This window comes from Convolutriloba macropyga, chromosome 15 (genome assembly GCF_964194025.1).
Source record: "Convolutriloba macropyga chromosome 15, txConMacr16.3, whole genome shotgun sequence".
Lineage (NCBI taxonomy): Eukaryota > Metazoa > Xenacoelomorpha > Acoela > Convolutidae > Convolutriloba > Convolutriloba macropyga.
The window spans coordinates 13,432,787-13,453,082 of NC_134482.1; the positions used below are offsets into that span (position 1 = coordinate 13,432,787).

The 20,296-nt window shown below is 38.8% G+C and overlaps 1 protein-coding gene across 1 annotated transcript; it reads left to right on the forward strand.

The window, feature by feature from the left end:
• The first annotated feature begins 3,272 nt into the window (after positions 1 to 3,272).
• LOC142354635 (chymotrypsin BI-like) lies at positions 3,273 to 18,378 on the forward strand. Its single transcript, XM_075406970.1, has 3 exons — positions 3,273 to 3,480; positions 17,014 to 17,076; positions 18,052 to 18,378. The coding sequence occupies exons 1-3, from the start codon at positions 3,369 to 3,371 to the stop codon at positions 18,207 to 18,209; spliced, it is 333 nt and encodes a 110-aa protein (XP_075263085.1). The 5' UTR covers positions 3,273 to 3,368; the 3' UTR covers positions 18,210 to 18,378.
• The last annotated feature ends 1,918 nt before the right edge of the window (positions 18,379 to 20,296 follow it).

Here is a 20,296-nt window from a genome sequence, read left to right on the forward strand (position 1 = left end):
AAGGGCTAAAATTTGAAGCAAATCTGAACCGGGCAGTGTAAAATTTTCCTTGTCGTTGATAGAAGAGCTGCCGTTACGGAGACTAATCTGATTTGGTTCAAATTTGCTTCAATTTTTAACCTTCAATTTTTAGCCCTTTCTAACGGATACAGTATATGTAGTATCCAAAATTAAAGAATTTTAAATGTTTTTTAACGATAGAAAAGTTCCTCTCGATACTAATTGTGGAATAAAAACACAATAAACGGCTTTTCATTTACTTAAAGCATTGTCAACAAGAACAATCACATCTTTGTATTTGGTCTACAGTCACTGCAATAAAAATCCGCCAATAAAAATTTAGGGTAAGTGTTTCAGATAGTTGTTTCAAACAGATAAAGCGTGGATTTTTGTTTATTGTAAAAGTAGGAAGAATTTTTGTCCGTTTGAAATGAAAAAAAAAAATGTTTTCAGCAAAAATGTTCTCTGATGACATTAAAAGCGGCACAGAATAAAAAACATAAATTCCTGTGGACAATATAGTCAAAAATTTGGGTGTAGAAGAACATTGCTCGGCAGATCCTAGGCTCAGATTTGGATTCTAGGCATACGAAACCCCCTAAAATCAGTCAAGTGTGTTGCCTGTAAAAAGGCAAAGCACCAAAGGCAGCACTGATGGCAGGTTTAACCGGAGAGCGGTTAGATGTTTTGTCATCCTGTAAAGATAGTGGAGTGGACTACTTTGGTCATTTCACTTTAAAGATTGGGCAACGAAATGAAAAGCGATAGTATTTTCTGTTTAGGTGTCTAACTATGAGAGCGGTTCATTTAATGGTGGTGCCCAATTTAAACACAGATAGTTGTCTCATTGCAATCATGTGATTTTTTGGAGGAAGAGGCAAGCCTAGTAGAACAATCAGCGACATCGGTTGGAAATTGTTAGAGCTGAATGAGAGTTTGCAGAGCTCGGCGAGACAAGGAAAACGGAAGGATAGCAGAACATCTATTTCAAAAAAGGGTCAATTTGAAGTTCAATCCGCTCTCAGCATTTCACATCGGAGAAGTATGGGAATGGTTGGATAAAAAATTCAAAAAAGGAAGCTTATGCAGTTTTGGTTAACTCATCAGTCACTGACAACGTTTTTTCAACTGCGAGGGGTATTGTGGAGTGGGCATTGAACTCATGATCATTGACTTCACTCATTTCTGATGTTTTTGACCCCCAACCATTTCCTACTTGGCAAAAGAATGTTTGCTTATCCTAGCTACCATATGTAGAAGAGTTTGTCGAACATCGATGTACGGTTAACGAAAACCCTAGAGAAGGCACTCTCGTTCTGTTGATCGATGACAGCAGCATGAGCATATTACAGTTAGGGTAAAGTTAAGGAGATCATCGATGGCTCTGAAGCTGTGATTCGATCAGCGATAGTTCAATGGAATGACTGAGTCTACAAGAGACCAATCGTGAAACACTGTCCTCTACAAACAAAAACAAATGGAGGAATTGTTTCAGTGATGGAAAAAGACTTGTCAATTTTAAGAGCGAGCTTCCTAATTTAACAACAGTACGTGGTTAGCATATATATAGTTCTCAAAGTCGATTACTTCCTGATCAAATTATGATTGCCGCGTATTCTTGAAATAAGAAATCGAATCTACGATTACAAAGAATTGAGTTCAGATGCAGTTGCAGTTACCAACTTTCTGTGAATTCTGCAATCACCGTTTCAAAAAGCGTGGCGTAACTCGAAACCAAACTCCTTGTGTCCAAAAATCTGACCACATAGTTGTACCCAATCAATGTTCGAAATCACCTCACTGATTGTAAATTTTTACTTAACTTTGACACGTATGAAAAAAGGAACTAAATTTGATATGCTCAATATTTCGTTCTGATAAAAAAATTCTAAAGTAAGAGAAACTTTGTTCAAAGCATTATCTTAATTTCAATTTTTGGCTTCAGCTTAGCCTAGCTCAGTTCCAACTGATGGCATTATTGAAGCTGGTTAAGAACAATGTCTTTGGTTGTCAACAATAATGTTGTTGGATTTGCATCTTGTAATAATTCCTTTTTGAACACCGTCTTTTTTTGACAATGCTATAAGTAATTGAAAAGACGTTTATTGTGTTTTTATTTCACAATATTATCGAGAGGGACTTTTCTAGTTTTGAAAAACAATTAGAGCTTCTTTAGGTTTGGATACTTCATACTAAATCCGTTAGAAAAGGGCTAAAATTTGAAGCAAATCTGAACCCGGCAGTGTAAAATTTTCCTTGTCGTTGATAGAAGAGCTGTTGTTACGGAGACTAATCTGATTTGGTTCAAATTTGCTTCAATTTTTAACCTTCAATTTTTAGCCTTTTTTAACGGATACAGTATATGTAGTATCCAAAATTAAATGTTTTTCAACGATAGAAAAGTTCCTCTCGATACTAATTGTGGAATAAAAACACAATAAACGGCTTTTCAATTATCTAAAGCATTGTCAACAAGAACAATCACATTTTTGTATTCGGTCTCAAGTCACTGCAATAAAACTCCGCCAATAAAAATTTAGGGTAAGTGCATGCGGAAACTTGTTTCGTTTCCACAGAACAAAAAATTATTGGACCTTGTCTTTTCGCAATTTCAAGTAATGTTGATTACTGAAAAATTAGGAAATGGCTTTTTAACAAAAACTGATTAAAATCTTTATGTTATCTTTGATACATTTCATTTCATTTTGTTTCAGATAGTTGTTTCAAACAGATAAAGCGTCGATTTTTGTTTATTGTAAAAGTAGGAAGAATTTTTGTCCGCTTGAAATGAAAAAAAATTTTTTCAGCAAAAGTGTTCTCTGATGACTTTAAAAGCGGCACAGAATTAAAAACATAAATTCCTGTGGACAATATAATCAAAAATATGTTCATAAATGCAAAAACCCACCTTACCATATCGTTTTCAGCATCAAAATTTAAGTCAAGGTTGAGTAAATTTTCAACGATAAGAGTTTTTGTTTCCAACATGGAGTAAACTGCCAATCACAATTAAAGAAGAAACATGAGGATCAGATATTTAAAAAATTTAACAGGAAAAAATGAGATAACGGATATGTTTCAACTAACACAAAAGTGGCAAGATTCAAAAACGTCTTTTTGTTATATTTTATTTTAAGACGACTGCTTACGTCCCTCGCCGGCAATTTCCTAGAAACCAAAATAACTTTTCTTTTGCTAATATGAAAGCGTTATTGCTACTGGTACTGAAAATTTTAGCGTCATTTCAGAGAACAAATGACATTGCCCTGCTGAAGCTATGGGAAAAAATTCCCTATAATGAAGAAATAAAAGTTTGTGAGGAAAACAGCTACTTGGATTACCAGCTTGGCGTGTGTGGACTTGGCATAATGAACGAAATTGATCCGTTAACTAATGTCACAACCTATAAGCTTCCCGAGGTACTGAAAGAAGTCAAACTATATGAATCTACAAACGAAACATGCAAGAATGAGAGTTTCAGTAGGTTACAATTTTAATCACTCATCATTTGGCCATGCTCAACCTAAATTCGCTAGGAAGAGATTTGCTTTTTAAAATCTGGGGGACCGTGAAATTTAAAAAAAAATTATAGATATATGAATATTTAATTAAAATTGGCCTGATCTGGGAAAAACCAGGCTGAGGTTACAGGTGAAATCAAAACGTCAAGATCTCAGGGAAAAGAAGAGCCACGCTGAACATTGTGAAACCATTAACATCAGTTGGATAAGTGCTCAAAAATTTATCCACAGATACAGGAAAATTTGGTGAACGGATGAAAATCTGATGAATCTGTGCATATTTGCACAAGAAAGCACAAAAGTTTTCGGAAAGCAAAAAAGAAATTGATTGACTGCGATCATAACTAACCCGGGTCGAGGTTTTTGGGTAAGTTTTTGTAAGAAATGCGGTGAATGCGGTTAATCTTTGTAAGAAATGCGGTGATTGCGGTGAATGCGGTGAAACTATATATTTCACCGCATTTCACCGCATTTCTTACAAAAATTCACCGCAAAATTCACCGCATTTCTTACAAAAATTCACCGCATCGACTTTTGTGGCAATTTAATGTAAGAAATGCGGTGAAAGCGGTGAATGCGGTGATAAAAAATAATTCACCACATTTTACCGCATTTCTTACAAAAATTCACCGCGAAATTCACCGCATTTCTTACAAAAATTCACCGCATATGATTTCCAAAGTTAACTCAATCTGATTTAAATTCACAAGAAATTTGAAGGAAGTAAGTGACAGTTGGCGCAGTGGACTAAGCAGTTGAAGGCATGAAGGAGGGCAGAGTTTCGAATCCGTGTGGGGAAGGTTCTTTTTTCTAAGAATACTGAGAACGCGGTGAAAATAAGTAATTCACCGCGATTCACCGCTTTCACCGCATTTCTTACGAAAATTCACCGCCAAACCTCGACCCGGGAAGCTGCTGGACCGTGTAATTTACTTTATTACAACAATTTAATATAATTAGTATAAGAAATATTTCGTGAAGTCTGGAACTGAACCCTTGAAAGTCGCGACACGCAATAAGACTTAGACAAGAACTCGCAAATGTCTGGATATGAACAAACAAAATTCTGGGCATAAGCACTTTCTTTCTTGTACCGTCTGGAAGTTCTTGATTCCAGTCTGGCATCTCAGCCTGGGAAAACAAGTCCACATTAATTTTGAAGACCACGTATTTTAAAGTAACTAATTTTTGTAATCCTTTATACGTGGCAAATAGCCGTTGAAGTAACTGCACGTGTCGTTTATGAAAATACATTATTAAATCATCGTCCCGACTCATCTGAACAAATCGTATTAGTCCAAATCATAGGCCCAATGTTTGGAGTCAAAACACTATTACGGCTGAGTTTAATAACTCAGAAATCAAATTGAATAGCGCTTCAAGGTCATTTCAAGCAGTCCAATTTAGAATAGCATGACAAGCGAAATTTAACGCTACATTCTATCGAAGCCATACGGATTTGTTCATTTTGTTCAACATTTATATTTAGCAACTATTATTAGTACGCAATCGTCATACATAAAGTCAAACTGAAACTCAGATCCGAACTACCTCAACTACCAGCAAAACAATACTACGACTTAACAGTATTGCATCAGATTCTTTGCGATTGGATTGCGAATCAACCTGTTATTGATACAGAATATTCGACAAAACTTCTACATGGTTAACAAACTTCGCATGACATCAAAATTACACTAAAAAAGTGACGTTATGGAAAAGTGTTCACATTCTGTTGACCTTATTATCTACAACCAATCAACAGTTGAATTTGACATGTAAATCCACGTGACTAGCAGCATTAAAGGAGCTTGAAAAACTACCAAAGTCAGAATAAACTCGTTAACTTTGTCCTAATAAACTGTTATACAGTGCGTATTGAAGCACCCTTTCTTGAGCGGTAAATTACTTGTTATTGTTTCTTGTTTCTGTAGATCATATTAGTGATTGTACAGTTTGAATTTTTCTTTGACTTGTGAAAAGAGAATTAACTTTGATATTCTCTAAACTTTCTTTCTGAGGAACACAGTTCCTAAGTCAGAGAAGCCTTTTGCAAAGCACATAGTTAGTTGCTGTTACTTGTTTTACCAAAGCCTAGCATAGTTTGAGTTTTGGTGTTATTGAGGCCAATTAATGACAAGAAATTAGTTATTAAAGCGATTATTTAAAAAACAAAGTTAAAGTTTTTCTTTGCGTTCGCGCTTTTTGGTTACTTAAGTAATCAGGTTAATCATTATTGCATCCTATAGCGAAGTCTATTACCAGGGACTGTACTTCGAGATAATTTGAAATTTCGATTTATAAGTGGAGTTATTAACCAAAACACAAGCAAAATTTGATTGTTTCACTTGAACTATTTTGTTATTCGGAGCAAAACAAGTTTGTTATACAGCAAAGCTGAGCGATTAGTTAGCAGAAGTAATAGAGCAACAAGTAATCCAACGGTAATCTACAGTATAACGGATAATACAGTTCACAAAAATAGTTGCAAAAACACAATATCCGGACAATGTTGAAACCGCTGAAACGAACTGGGCGGTGTAAAATTTTCCTTGACTTTGATTGGAGAGCAGCCGTTACATTTGGTCCGCCGACCCGGACAGTGGATGGCAGACTGCTGTCCAATCTGATGAAGTGTGTGTCGAAGGCACCCCCCAAAGAGAATCAAACAAATCAACAGCGCAACACCAGTGAGGCAGAGCGAAAGGTACGAGCGCAATTCACAAAATACGTTGAAGAGCTAACCTCGCTTAAAAAGAACAAGCAAAGCAAACAGCAACCAGGCAATCCAAGCACAACCGGCAGAGAGGAGCTTCAATCAACAGCTCAAAGGTGCGACAAGAAAATCCAAGATTTATTGGAAGAAGTTAACTCTAAAACATGGATTGGATACAAAATAATTGAAGATTCAGATCGACCAAACAAACTAAAGGTCATCTACCAAAAGACTGTTCATCTTCAGAGGAAGATATTCCCAAGCAACTGCAACGTCGAATTAAGCTTGTTCCCTATCAAGCTTAATTCGTTGAAGAGCATCTGAAAGAAGCAAGGAAGTGCAAAGCAAAATTGAACTATCATTGGCTTGAATATATAAACAAAGGCACGCAGCCAGCAATGAATGCAGAGCAAAGCAACACAACTCAAGCAGTGAAGTGAACGACACCGAGAACAGTGACAACTACCCAACGGACAACCCAGTTGCTGAAACAGTGCAAAATGGAGCAACAGCAAGCGGCCAAGAGACGGAGAATGTTTCGGAAACATCTTCAGCAAAGCAAAGGCGCGAGGAATGGATAAAGAAATTCGATATCGAATTCAAAACCAAGGTGCGACTGGAACAAGCACGGTTCGAGTGGAGGATGCTAGAGCTGGAAAAGCAAATGAATGAACTCGAAACCAAGTACCAACTACTGGAGGAAGAGCGCGAGCTAGAACGCAAAGTGAACAGCATTAGGGAACAATGATGATCGTTCCCAATCAACTGGTGCTCGAGTTAAAGCACCCTTCAACTGGACCCCAAAGAAGAGGGATGTTTAAGACTGGGTCAGCAGGATCGACAACCTTCTAACACGAGAGCGAAAAACAGCTCGCTTCGAAGTAACTCCTGAAGCGAACAGGTATAGTCACTTCTCACGTTATCGCAGTTCACGAGACCGACCTCAAGTGTTGAAGACCGAGAAATTTCCCTCAGAGCTGGTCTACGATACAACACTGGCTATTCAGGTAGTAGTAACCTACCAAAGCTGAAGTTGAACAACTTCGACGGAAACCCTTTCGAATGGCCGGAGTGGTCTAGTATGTTCATTGCTACAGTGGATCAACGACCAACACCAGACACAGACAAATTGAGCCATCCGAAGACTCTACTGACAGGCAAGGCAAATTCAGCAATCTCTGGAATGGGCTATTCTGGACAGCTCTATGGTGCTGCATGGAGTATTCCGGAGAGGAAATTTGGAAGGCCTCATGTGATCATTGATGCACAGCTTGAGAGTCTTCGCAAAGCAAGTCAGGTTAAACCTCACAACTCAACAGGTCTGATCAGTTTCTCAGTTATTGTTTCGAACTTTGTGAATGTGCTCAAAGAGTACAAGCAGATTGGTGATCTGCAACCAAGCTCGACACTGTATAAGGCAGTAGATAAGCTACCCCAAACTCTCAAAGAGAAGTGGTGGTTCTATGTTGATGACAAAGATGAAAATTGGCCTGATTTGATTATTTTTGAAAAGTGGCTATCTAGGATAGCATTCGTGCAGGAAGGGTTTTCAGCTTTCAAGGGAGAGCGAAGAGAAGAAGACCGAAGAAGCACCAATAGAGACCAACGGTTCTCGAAAACATCGAACTTCAGTGCAAGTTCGAAAGTGACAGAAACGAAGCAAACGCAACGTGAACACTGTCCGCTAGCTGATGGCACTCATAAAGTATGGGACTGTCCACTATTCAGGAACATGAGTGTGAATGATCGGTACGCAGCAGTGAGGAAGCAATGCTTATGTTACGGATGTCTCGGTAAAGGACATGCAATCAAAGGTTGTAAAGTCAATGCGTGCGGCATCAATGGATGCGTCAAGAAGCACAACCGATTGATGAACTCAGAAAACCAAGTAGACGAGGGCAATCACGCATTCAATGTAAGCGCAGCAACATTCAATCAGAGTAACGAAGTTACTAGCTTTCTTCAGATAGCTCCTGTCTCAATACAGAGCGGTGGCAACAGGCTGAACACAAATGCTTTCCTCGATAGTGGATCAACTGTTTCATTCATCAATCAAAGTGTGCAAGAGATGTTATAAGCCCAAGGCACCGATGTGACATTCAACATAGCCGGCATACACGGAAGGATCTGAAGACAGAAAGGGTTGCTCTCAAAATAGAGGGACTACATTGAAAGGTGCATTCAATTGAAGCGTTTGCACACCCGTCAATATCCTTGGGAAACACAAACTACAACTACAACGAGCTGAAGCAAAGCTTCAATCACTTGAGTGTTCTAACCAACAAAAGCCTCAACTTGATGGAATTTGGCATCATCCTTGGCCAAGATGCTTATGAGCCGCAACGCCCATTGGACGATAAGATAGGAACACGAAGTGAACCTTTTGCCGTTCTAACAGAGCTAGGATGGGTAGTCAATTGACTCATTACGGGCAAAAGAAGACAAAATGTTTGTCATTTCGCCTTCACTGAAGATGTGAAAGTGGCTGAGAATATCCAAACCTGGTGGGACATAGAAACCTATGCTTCCAAAATCAACGTCGGCAGTCGGTCAAAGAGGGAACTACAGGCACAAAAGATGCTAGAGAATACGACAAGGGTCACAGGCGAGTGAACCAGAGCCAAACCTACCGAACAATTACAGCTCAGCCCTGGGTCAGCTTTACTCAGTGGAGCGAAGATTCACTGGAGCGAAGGTTGGAGGGACTCAAACCTGAAGAGTTTGTATCAACAGTCAATAGACACAGATGTAGAAAAAGGATTCGCAAAGATAGTGGAGAGTCCGAAATGAAAGGCACCTTCGGGAAGGAATGGTATTTGCCACACCATCCAGTGCTAAACCCGAACAAGCTTGGCAAAGTAAGACGTGTTTGCAATAGCGCATCAAAGTACAAAGACATATGCCTAAATGATAAGCTACTAGCAGGACCTGATCTGCTACATGGCTTGATTGGAACAATATTCGATTCCGTGAAGGACCAATAGCCCTAACAGCTGACATCGAATCGATGTTTCTACAAGTGCAAGTTCACGTGATCATTGATGCACAGCTTGAGAGTCTTCGCAAAGCAAGTCAGGTTAAACCTCACGACTCAACAGGTCTGATCAGTTTCTCAGTTATTGTTCCGAACTTTGTGAATGTGCTCAAAGAGTACAAGCCGATTGGTGATCTGTAACCAAGCTCGACACTGTATGAGGCAGTAGACAAGCTACCCCAAGTTCTCAAAGAGAAGTGGTGGTTCTATGTTGATGATAAAGATGAAGATTGGCTTGATTTGATTATTTTTGAGAAGTGGCTATCTAGGATAGCATTCGTGCAGGAAGGGTTTCAAGCTTTCAAGGGAGAGCGAAGAGAGGAAGACCGAAGAAGCACAAATAGAGACCAACGGTTCTCGAAAACATTGAACTTCAGTGCAAGTTCGAACGTGACGGAAACGAAGCAAACGCAAAGTGATCACTGTACGCTAGCTGATGGCACTCATAAAGTATGGGACTGTCCACTATTCAGGAACATGAGTGTGAATGATCGGTACGCAGCAGTGAGGAAGCAATGCTTATGTTACGGATGTCTCGGTAAAGGACATGCAATCAAAGGTTGTAAAGTCAATGCGTGCGGCATCAATGGATGCGTCAAGAAGCACAACCGATTGATGAACTCAGAAAACCAAGTAGACGAGGGCAATCACGCAGTCAATGTAAGCGCAGCAACATTCAATCAGAGTAACGAAGTTACTAGCTTTCTTCAGATAGCTCCTGTCTCAATACAGAGCGGTGGCAACAGGCTGAACACAAATGCTTTCCTCGATAGTGGATCAACTGTTTCATTCATCAATCAAAGTGTGCAAGAGATGTTATAAGCCCAAGGCACCGATGTGACATTCAACATAGCCGGCATACACGGAAGGATCTGAAGACAGAAAGGGTTGCTCTCAAAATAGAGGGACTACATTGAAAGGTGCATTCAATTGAAGCGTTTGCACACCCGTCAATATCCTTGGGAAACACAAACTACAACTACAACGAGCTGAAGCAAAGCTTCAATCACTTGAGTGTTCTAACCAACAAAAGCCTCAACTTGATGGAATTTGGCATCATCCTTGGCCAAGATGCTTATGAGCCACAACGCCCATTGGACGATAAGATAGGAACACGAAGTGAACCTTTTGCCGTTCTAACAGAGCTAGGATGGGTAGTCAGTTGACTCATTACGGGCAAAAGAAGACAAAATGTTTGTCATTTCGCCTTCACTGAAGATGTGAAAGTGGCTGAGAATATCCAAACCTGGTGGGACATAGAAACCTATGCTTCCAAAATCAACGTCGGCAGTCGGTCAAAGAAGGAACTGCAGGCACAAAAGATGCTAGAGAATACGACAAGGTTCACGGGCGAGTGAACCAGAGCCAAACCTACCGAACAATTACAGCTCAGCCCTGGGTCAGCTTTACTCACTGGAGCGAAGATTCACTGGAGCGAAGGTTGGAGGGACTCAAACCTGAAGAGTTTGTATCAACAGTCAATAGACACAGATGTAGAAAAAGGATTAGCAAAGATAGTGGAGAGTCCGAAATGAAAGGCACCTTCGGGAAGGAATGGTATTTGCCACACCATCCAGTGCTAAACCCGAACAAGCCTGGCAAAGTAAGACGTGTTTGCAATAGCGCATCAAAGTACAAAGACATATGCCTAAATGATAAGCTACTAGCAGGACCTGATCTGCTACATGGCTTGATTGGAACAATATTCAGATTCCGTGAAGGACCAATAGCCCTAACAGCTGACATCGAATCGATGTTTCTACAAGTGCAAGTTCTCGAACAGGATGGAAGTTGCTTGAGGTTCTTATGGCGTCCAAGAACAAATGAACCTGTTCAAATATACGAAAATCAACGTCACGTATTTGGAGCTAAATGTTCTCCAACCTGCGCAAACTATGCTCTCAAGCGAGTGGGACAGGACAACGAAGAAGTGTATCCAATAGCAACAACGGCAATACAAAACAACTTCTACATGGACGATTTCATCAAATCAGTAGAAACCCCGGAAGAAGCAATTGAAGTCTTCAATCAACGGGACCCTCTCTCTCACAACATGAATTTGAATTGAAGTAGTGGATAAGCAACGACGACGCAGTTAACGAAGCAATCCCAGAAGACTTCCAGCAACACGAAGGAAGTCGAAATGAAACCCAGTACGGAAGTATCCTCAGTGCTAGAACTACAATGGACCGTTACTGATGATAGCCTTCAAGTGTGTAGAGGTACCAACAAGGAAGTGAAAACCTCTATAACCCAGAGGAAGATTCTGTCGCTGGTATCTTCAGTATTCGACCCGATCGGATTGTTTGCTCCGTTCAATGTTCACATGAGACGACTTCTGAAAGGCATCTGGACTAAGAATGGACAACATTGGGACAACGAAGTGGAGTCCAGTAAAAAAAAAATCCTGAGATGGAAAGAACAGCTTCCAATAGTGGCTGAAACAAGCATCGATAGAAGATACTTCTACAGAGAGAAGGATAAAGCCGAACTTCATGTGTTTGCTGATCTATCCGAAGACACGATGTGTGCAGTGACCTTTCTACGTTCACAACCAACGGAATACTCAGCTGACTTAGCATTTGTCATTGGAAAAATCAGAATGGCACCGATGAGGCATCTTTCAATTCCGCGATTGGAATTGCAAGCGGCAGTCATGGCAGTGAGGTTGAAAGAACAGATAGTCAAGGAACATGAAATGAAGATAAATAGTTGAAGTTTTTGGTCAGACTCAACTACAGTATTGGAGCGGATACACAACTCCCATCGTAAGTGTTTGTGGTCGATCGACTGGCTGAGATACTAGATACAACTGATGTTTCACAGTGGAAACATGTCAGCGGTATTAACAATCCAGCGGACATCGGCACCAGAGCAATCAACATTGAAGTACTCAAGAAGAGTGAGTGTCTCACTGGGCCAGCTTGGTTGAAACGACCAGAAAGTGAATGGCCAGAGCAAGTGAACCTTATCTTTGCATCAGACGAAGAGAATATGCCTTCATCAGTCTTCATGATACAGGCTGAAGAGAAGAAAGCTGTTATTCAGTGGGAACGATTCAGTAACTTTAACAGACTAGTAAAAACAGTGGCATACGTACAGCGAGCATTGAACAAACGCAAACCAGCAACACTCGTAGTCAGCATTGAAGAAAAAGAAAAAACAAAGGCAACTATCTTTGAACTACTACAGCAAGAACAGTTTGGTGAAGAGATGAAATCTCTCAAAGCTGAAAAGGATATTCATAAAAAGCAGCAAAATCCTACAATTCGCACCCATGATAGATGAGGAAGAAGTTATTCGAGCCAAAGGCAGAATAGGCAAAAATCAATTGGACTTCAATGCAAAGCTTCCAATTTTGCTACATTGGAAACATCATGCTGTTGAATTATTCTTGCGAAACGAGCACAAGGACAATCAACACGAGGGCACTGAGCATATAAGAAACATTGTTCAGCAGAAGATGTGGATCCTAGGCATACGGAACGCCTTAAGATCAATCAAGAACAAGTGCGTTACCTGCAGAAAGGGCAGAGCACAAACGATAGCACCAGTAATGGCAGATCTACCCGAAGAGCGGTTGGATGCTTCAACAGCCTTTACAAATGTTGGAGTTGACTACTTTGGCCCTTTAATTGTGAAGATTGGGCGAAGGAACGAAAAGCGATGGTGTTGACTTTTCACATGTCTAACTATGAGAGTGGTGCATATAGAAGTGGTACCCAAGTTGGACACCGATAGTTGTCTCAATGCAATAATGAGATTTATTGCACGAAGAGGCAAACCAAGTACAATCATCGGTGACAACGGGACAAACTTTGTTGGAGCTGAAAGAGAGTTTGCAGAGTACGTTGCAGCATGGAACAAAGAAGGGATCGGAGAACATCTAGTTCAACTAGGAACCATATTGAAGTTTAATCCACCCGCAGAACCTCACTTTGGAGGAGTATGGGAGCGGTTTGGTGAGTAGTTGTTAGAAAGCAATGTATGCAGTATTGTGAACAGATCAGTCCCCGAGGACGTTCTTTCAACTACGATGTCTATTGTGGAGCAGACTTTGAACGCAAGACCGTTGACTCCAGTCAGTTCAAATGTTAATGACTTAGAAGCATTGACCCCCAATCACTTCTTGCTTGGCAACAGGAACGTTTGCCTACCCTATCTACCATGCGCAGAAGAATCTGTGGAGCATCGAAAGTTCTTTCGACAAACTCAAGCCTATACAAAGCTCTTATGGGACAGATTTCGTAAAGAATACCTGCCATTTCTGAACAACCGACAAAAATGGCGCTCTACGGCGAAGAAAACCCTTAAGGAAGGCGGTCTCGTTTGGTTGATCGAAAACAGCAATAAGCGTGGATATTACAATCTAGGTCGATTTACGGAGTATGACGGTATGACGGTGCGATTCCATCGGCGATAGTTCGAACGAACGACGGAGTGTACAAGAGACCACTAGTGAAGCTCGCCCCAGTACTACATGGGAAAGATGTTTTCGCGATGGAAAAGAGGGCCGGCAATATTGCAGCTGAGCTTAATAACTCAGAAATCAAATTAAATAGCGCTTCAAGGTACCTTCAGGCAGTCCAATTTAGAATAGCATGACAAGCGAAGTTTAACGCTACATTCTATCGAAGCCATACGGATTTGTTCAATTTGTTCAACATTAATATTTAGCAACTATTATTATTACGCAATCGTCATAAATGAAGATAAACTGAAACTCAAACTCGAACTACCTCAACCACCTGCAAAACAATACTGCGACTTAACAGTATTGCATCAGATTATTTGCGATTGGATTGCAAATCAACCTGTTATTGATACAGAATATACGACAAAGTTCTACATGGTTAACTTCTACAAAGCACATAGTCAGTTTCTCTTAATTTTTTTACCAAAGCCTAGGATAGTTTGAGTATTGGTGTCATTGAGGCCAATTAATGACAAGAAATTAGATATTCAAGCGAATATTTAAAAAACAAAGTTAAAGTTTTTCTTTGCGTTCGCGCTTTTTGGTTACTTAAATGATCAGGTTAATCATTATTGCATTCTATTGAGAGGACTGTATAGAGACTACTGCATTCTATAGACAGTCTATTACCAAGGACTGTACTTCGAGATACTTTGAAATTTCGATTTATAAGTTGAGTTATTAACCAAAACACAAACAAAATTTGAGTGTTTCAATTTGAATTATTTTGTTATTCTGAGCGAAACAAGTTTGTTATAAAGCAAAACTGAGCGATTAATTAGCAGGAGTAATAAAGCAACAAGTAATGCAACGGTAATCTACAGTATAGCGGATAATACAGTTCACAAAAGTTAACTGCAAAAACACAATATCCGCAGAAACGAACTGGGCGGTGTAAAGTTTTCCTTGACTTTGATAGAAGAGCAGCCGTTACAAACACCACATATTCAAGTCATGAAACTGCTATTACAGATCAAAATTTCCCAAAAAAGATTGCTTCTTTCATAGTCCGATTTTGTCCGTCTCTTAGTCAAGCCGAATTAACTTTTTTGTCGCCATTTTACTTTAATTACCTGTGTGAAATGAGAGTGATTGATCGGTTAACCTATCAATCAGTTTATACTGCAAGTGGAAACAAACAACACTAATATTGTCAAACTTGTGCCTATTGGTTCATATCAGTACCATGGCTTTCTACATGTGTATACAGTTTTATATATTTTTTCTTTTTTAGAGATTGCTGCAAACCGGGAAAAATTGTTAAATATTTTGCTCATTTGTTTGAATTATTTTTCATCGTGAAACTTGATTGCAGTTTCCTAGGTTACTATTTTAAGAAGCTTTATGGAGGATGTGACATAAAAAGTCTAAAATATAATTTGACAACAGAATTTTAGTATATAAAGCATGCTAGCTCTAAATGATGCTATTTTTCACGTTCTGACTTGTGGAATCATAGACTCGCCTTCTTTCAGTCTGCGCTATTTCGGATCATAATTATCTTAAATTGCACAACGTCAAACAGAATTAAACTATTTCGCACAACTTTGAATCATATTAATTTTTTGCCTGATCATCTGATCAACGCCGATTCGCCAGTATCACGCGGTCTGATCAATATTGCACACATTTGAATTGTCACTCTTTCAATCTTTAGTAGCTACACTTTGCGTGGTTCAGCAGAGTCATACATAAACGCACTTTGTCGGATTATTTTGTGGTAGAGCTATCTTATTTGAGCTAATTCGGACTTTTTTGTCTGGTTTGTTAAATCAAGGCCTTATTTTTTGCATCATCTGGTTCATATTTCCATAACCATTTGAAATAAAATAACGAAAAATACATATAAACATACCAATAACGTCAGACTTATTTGTTTGTTAAAAAATTTTGTTCTGTTGGCCAGGGTTATACTGTAGAAACTGAAAAATCCTATGAAATTGGATTTGCAACTCTTAGTTATCTGCCTCCTTTTATGTATGGTAAATTACAACCATTTCAAAGTTATCCCACTCCTCAATCATATGAATAAATTGAAAAGCGATTTAAGATCCATATTTTTGCATATTTTCTCTAATTCAAGTCAAAGTAATTAAATTTATTAATTTTGCAAAATTTTGAAAAAAGTTGATTTGGAGAAAACGGAAGTAATCATTGGAGTGAAAGTGCAACAGCTTTAGTAGTGCAGCAGTCATTCAGTAGCGTCTTAATGTTTGATTAACTACTTGAAGTGTCTTTCAGTTCGTCTCAATCTTGATAGACCTTCAAAATAAGAGATATGAGGGTTTTTGATAACGAGTCAGAGGATTGAAAAATTAAGATATTAGTTGAGTTTCGGAAAACATTGGGTTTCTGGGTGCTAGGTTCCCTGGGTACAAGGGGGTAAAGAGATGTTTGCAAGGTCAAAAGTCACTAATTTATTATATTGCTTTTGCCATCCACATTCTTCGTGTGCGCTAAAAGATTGTCTGTGCAATTAAAACACATTCAAAAAGCGTTTGAGGTTAAATGCACTTTTTTTAAAAAAAATCCCTATAAAAGAGCATTTTTTGGTAAAAACTGGCTTCAGAGAATGTCAAATTTTTAGTTATCTATTTGGACTTACTCTTTTACTTAGTGCTCAACTTTGCAAATAACATTGTGTGTTAGGATCTTTTGGCGGATGACAATCTGATGCCAGGGAATTACCTAGGTGATGCCTTACCGAAAAAAATCTAAATAAAATTTTTTTATGAAAAATAGATGCATATTCTTGGTAATCATACTAGGTTCATGTGTGATTTCCTGATAATCACACAAGGATCATATAATTTTTTTTTTGGTCTCATATAAGAATCGTACTCAGAAATGGTCGATAACACGGGTCGAAAAATTCAATAAGTTGACTTTTAAATTAAATTTTGAACTGAAAATATACAAAAATTAGCTTGTATTTATAGTGGTCATCTATGCGAAAATATACAGAGAAAACTTAGATTAGCTAGAAATATTTTACATGATTGGCATGTGAATAGATCTTAACTCCGAATCCTGCAGGTGATTTTCTATTTTCATCAACATTTCATGAGAATCATATATGGTTTAGGTACAATCGAGTTCATTAGTTGGAGGTCGGTGGATGGTGTGAAATCATATACAATCCTTGTATGAAATCAAAGATTTTGATTGCAACCCGGACCCCACTTTCAGAACCTACGTGGCATTGCCATAATTTGTAGAAGGATTTTGTTTTTATTTATTCTTAAGAGAAAGAAAACATGTTTTTCAGCTCTTTACGACAGCTACATTTGTGTCAATTCAACCGATGGCGACCCGTGTTATGGTGATTCAGGTAAGAATTATTAATTTCATAAAAATTATTTAGGTAGTTTCAACCGCCACTTCCTACCGAGTTTGGTAACCGACAGTAAGAGTTTTCTGGCATTAATCCAAAAGTCCTTTCGCAAAAATGGTCAGATCGAACCAAACTGACTCTAAGCGTTTCTGTTTTGAGGTGAAGTCTAAGCCGCCCTCTATTTCTAAGGATTTCTGTTGAGATTTTAAAAAATTTCATGGGTTTTGTTAGTAGACTATAGGCAAAATTTTTTAACAGCATTTTAGTTGTTCTAAGGAGCTGTTCAATTCGAACAGATACTGTAGTCAGAGGTCCGTTTTAATGAAGAGTCTCCAAAAATTTTTGGAATAGATTGCTTAATTACTGAGAAAAAAAGTTAATTCTTTCATTATTTTGATTTACAGCAAGATATTCCACCCTCACTAGCAATCCCCACCATTATATAATTCTTGGGTGAAACTTCTATTGGTAAAATGATAATTTCAGGAAATAAATTCTAAAATAAACCCTCATGTCCCCATTCCACCTAATGTTACCCTATTGATACATAGCTTCGGGAGAAGTTAGTATAGTAGTTTCCAAATTATTGCAAGATTACTACAGATAATGCCATCTTACATTTCTGTCATTATCCTCTCACTCTTACATCGTCTTTAGAGTGAAAACATTTCCCCTCTCCCCCCCCCCCCCATTCGCCCATATGATTCGCCCATATCAAACCAGACCGTACCAAAAAAATTGTTACAAATTAGCAGGTTACGATGTAAAAAAAAATAACACGTGAGCCGGGGGGGGGGGGGGGGGGGGGGTTCGTAAAAGATATAAGCCCACTAAGCTGGAGGGGGGGGGGCAGAATAGATCCCAAAATATGTTATCAATCTTTCACACACTGAGAAAATATTTGATAAAACAGCCCCCAAAATATGAAGAGGTGTGATTAAATTCTGACATAATCACTTATTTCCAATTCAGGAGGCCCCATGTACCCTTTTGGTCCGGATGATAAACCAATGTGTCTGTACGGTGTAGTGAGCTATAGTCCAGAAGGTAACTGTAATGGGTGGACTGTCTACACTAGAGTTCCTTATTTCCGTCATTGGATACAACAAAAAATGGACGAAAATTATTGAGCCGAGATCCCTAGACATAATCTGAACGTGAACAATTGGAAACCAACAGAACTGAGTGTTCACGACGAGATAAAAAAACACCTGCCTGAAGAATAATTTTAAACAAAAACGATCGCTGGGTGGGAAACGCCACTGTTGGAAATATTGCCAAGATTGTCTGCAATTAAAATGTCACATTTCTTGGTTTTCCATTTTTTTATCTGAATAGTCAGAAAAGATTTGTCGGACTTGTTGGAGAGACGATCTGAAACTGTAGAGGGCGAAAAAATCTGAGTCCAAATATTGTTAAGACCGACTGTTGAAAATCAAACGAACGTCATCAAAGTTATTTAGTTTAGTGGACGTTTTTTTTAGTTTCATGAGTTTGTGTGTGTATGTGTGTGTGTGTGTGTTTGTGTGTGTTTTTGTGTGAGTGTGTGTGTGTGTGTGCTGGTATCTGTGTGTATATTTATGCATGCATATTTGTATGTGTTCACGTATCAATGTGGGGGTGCCTTTTTGTGTCTCCGTCCCTCTGGATGTATGCATGATTCTGGGTTTGTGTTCATGTATCTATGTATGGGTGTCTTTGTGTGTCTTTGTCTCTTCCCTCTGTGTGTTTTTGTGTCCTTTGTGTTTGTGTGTGTGCATCGCTCTTTGTGTATGTGTGTGTAAGATTCTTTGTTCTTATGTATGTGTGTTCATGTATCCGCTCATCTGTGCGTTTATTTATGTGTTTGGCTGTGTCTGTAAGTATCTGAATGTATCTGTATATATATATCTCTCTCTCTCTCTCTCCCTGTCTGTAAATCGGTGTCTTTCTCTGTGTGTTTGCTTTTGTGTGTAATTGTGTTTGTTTGTGTACGTGTGTGACGGATTGGGATTTTAGTTGCGTACGTGTATTATTTTAGTTTCTGTAGACTTTAATGCAGTTTCTGTAGACTTTAATGTGCTCATTTTCTTGTTCAAATAAGTCTTTTTTCCTTGAATGAAAAATGGGCTGACAAAGTCGAGAGGTCGGAAAAAAATTAAGAGACTGCGATGAGTAAAAAAACTGAAAAATTCCACTCAGAATGATAACACCTTTCGAAACTGTTTTTGTCTGTTCGGAATTAACGCTCAAGTTAAGGTCTCAGACCCAAGGCACCTCTAATCAGACTGTGTTCAGGCTTTAGCTTCTGATCAGACCGTGCCAGACCGGAATGACTTCTAATAAGATCTTCGTGCAACCCAGAAATAGTGAGATTTTTGTGCAAGATCAGCCAACTCTCGTCAAACAATGCCTGATCAAAGTGGTCTCTGATTAGTCCTTCGTTTGAGCAAGTTTTGCGTGTGGCCCAAGATTTTTTGTAGACTTTGGTACAATCAACAATCCGTAAGACAGAACCATACGACAGTCTTTGCTCTCTGATCAAACCATTCTCTATTACATGTTATGGACAGCTGAAGTTTGTACAAAAAATGAAACTCCAGCCTATAGTATTAAACCTAAAATTGAATAAGAGATATTTTGTTTTGGTGAGAACATAACTAAGTGATTAAAGTTTTAAAAAAAATTATGTTGAAAAGCCTGGAATTTTTGAGTCTTCAAAAAAGAGTAAAAAAAGTGAAGTCAATTGTAAACGGTCAGTTGACGCTCTGTAATCAGATTTTGTGACATTTTATCTCCATACTTTGCGCTCTGAACCTACTCTCGTGTGACCCCTGCGCAAAATTTCTTAAGAACATTGCTGAAACATTGTCCAGACCTTAGTTGAAACATTATAGCTGATCAGACATTCGTTTCAACATTTCCAGGATTATCGTGCCACTATTACACTTCAATGTCCATGTAATTTTGAGTAGCATACGTAACCTGTGCGAACCAAGTCGCTCTGATCGGAGATGTCTTGACAGCATGACTTCAACCTGGATGTAATTTCGGGGTGAGCGGGCTTTAATGGGAAAAATCCCGTTTCTGAGTGAGTATGGGACTCTTTGTTGGTATAAAACACTCAACCGTGATGAATAGTTTCAATTCGATCAGACGATATATTAAGCAACATAATGCTATAAATCGACAAATCAACGTAATAAGATCGTAACGTATTAAGCTTACGGCGAACATA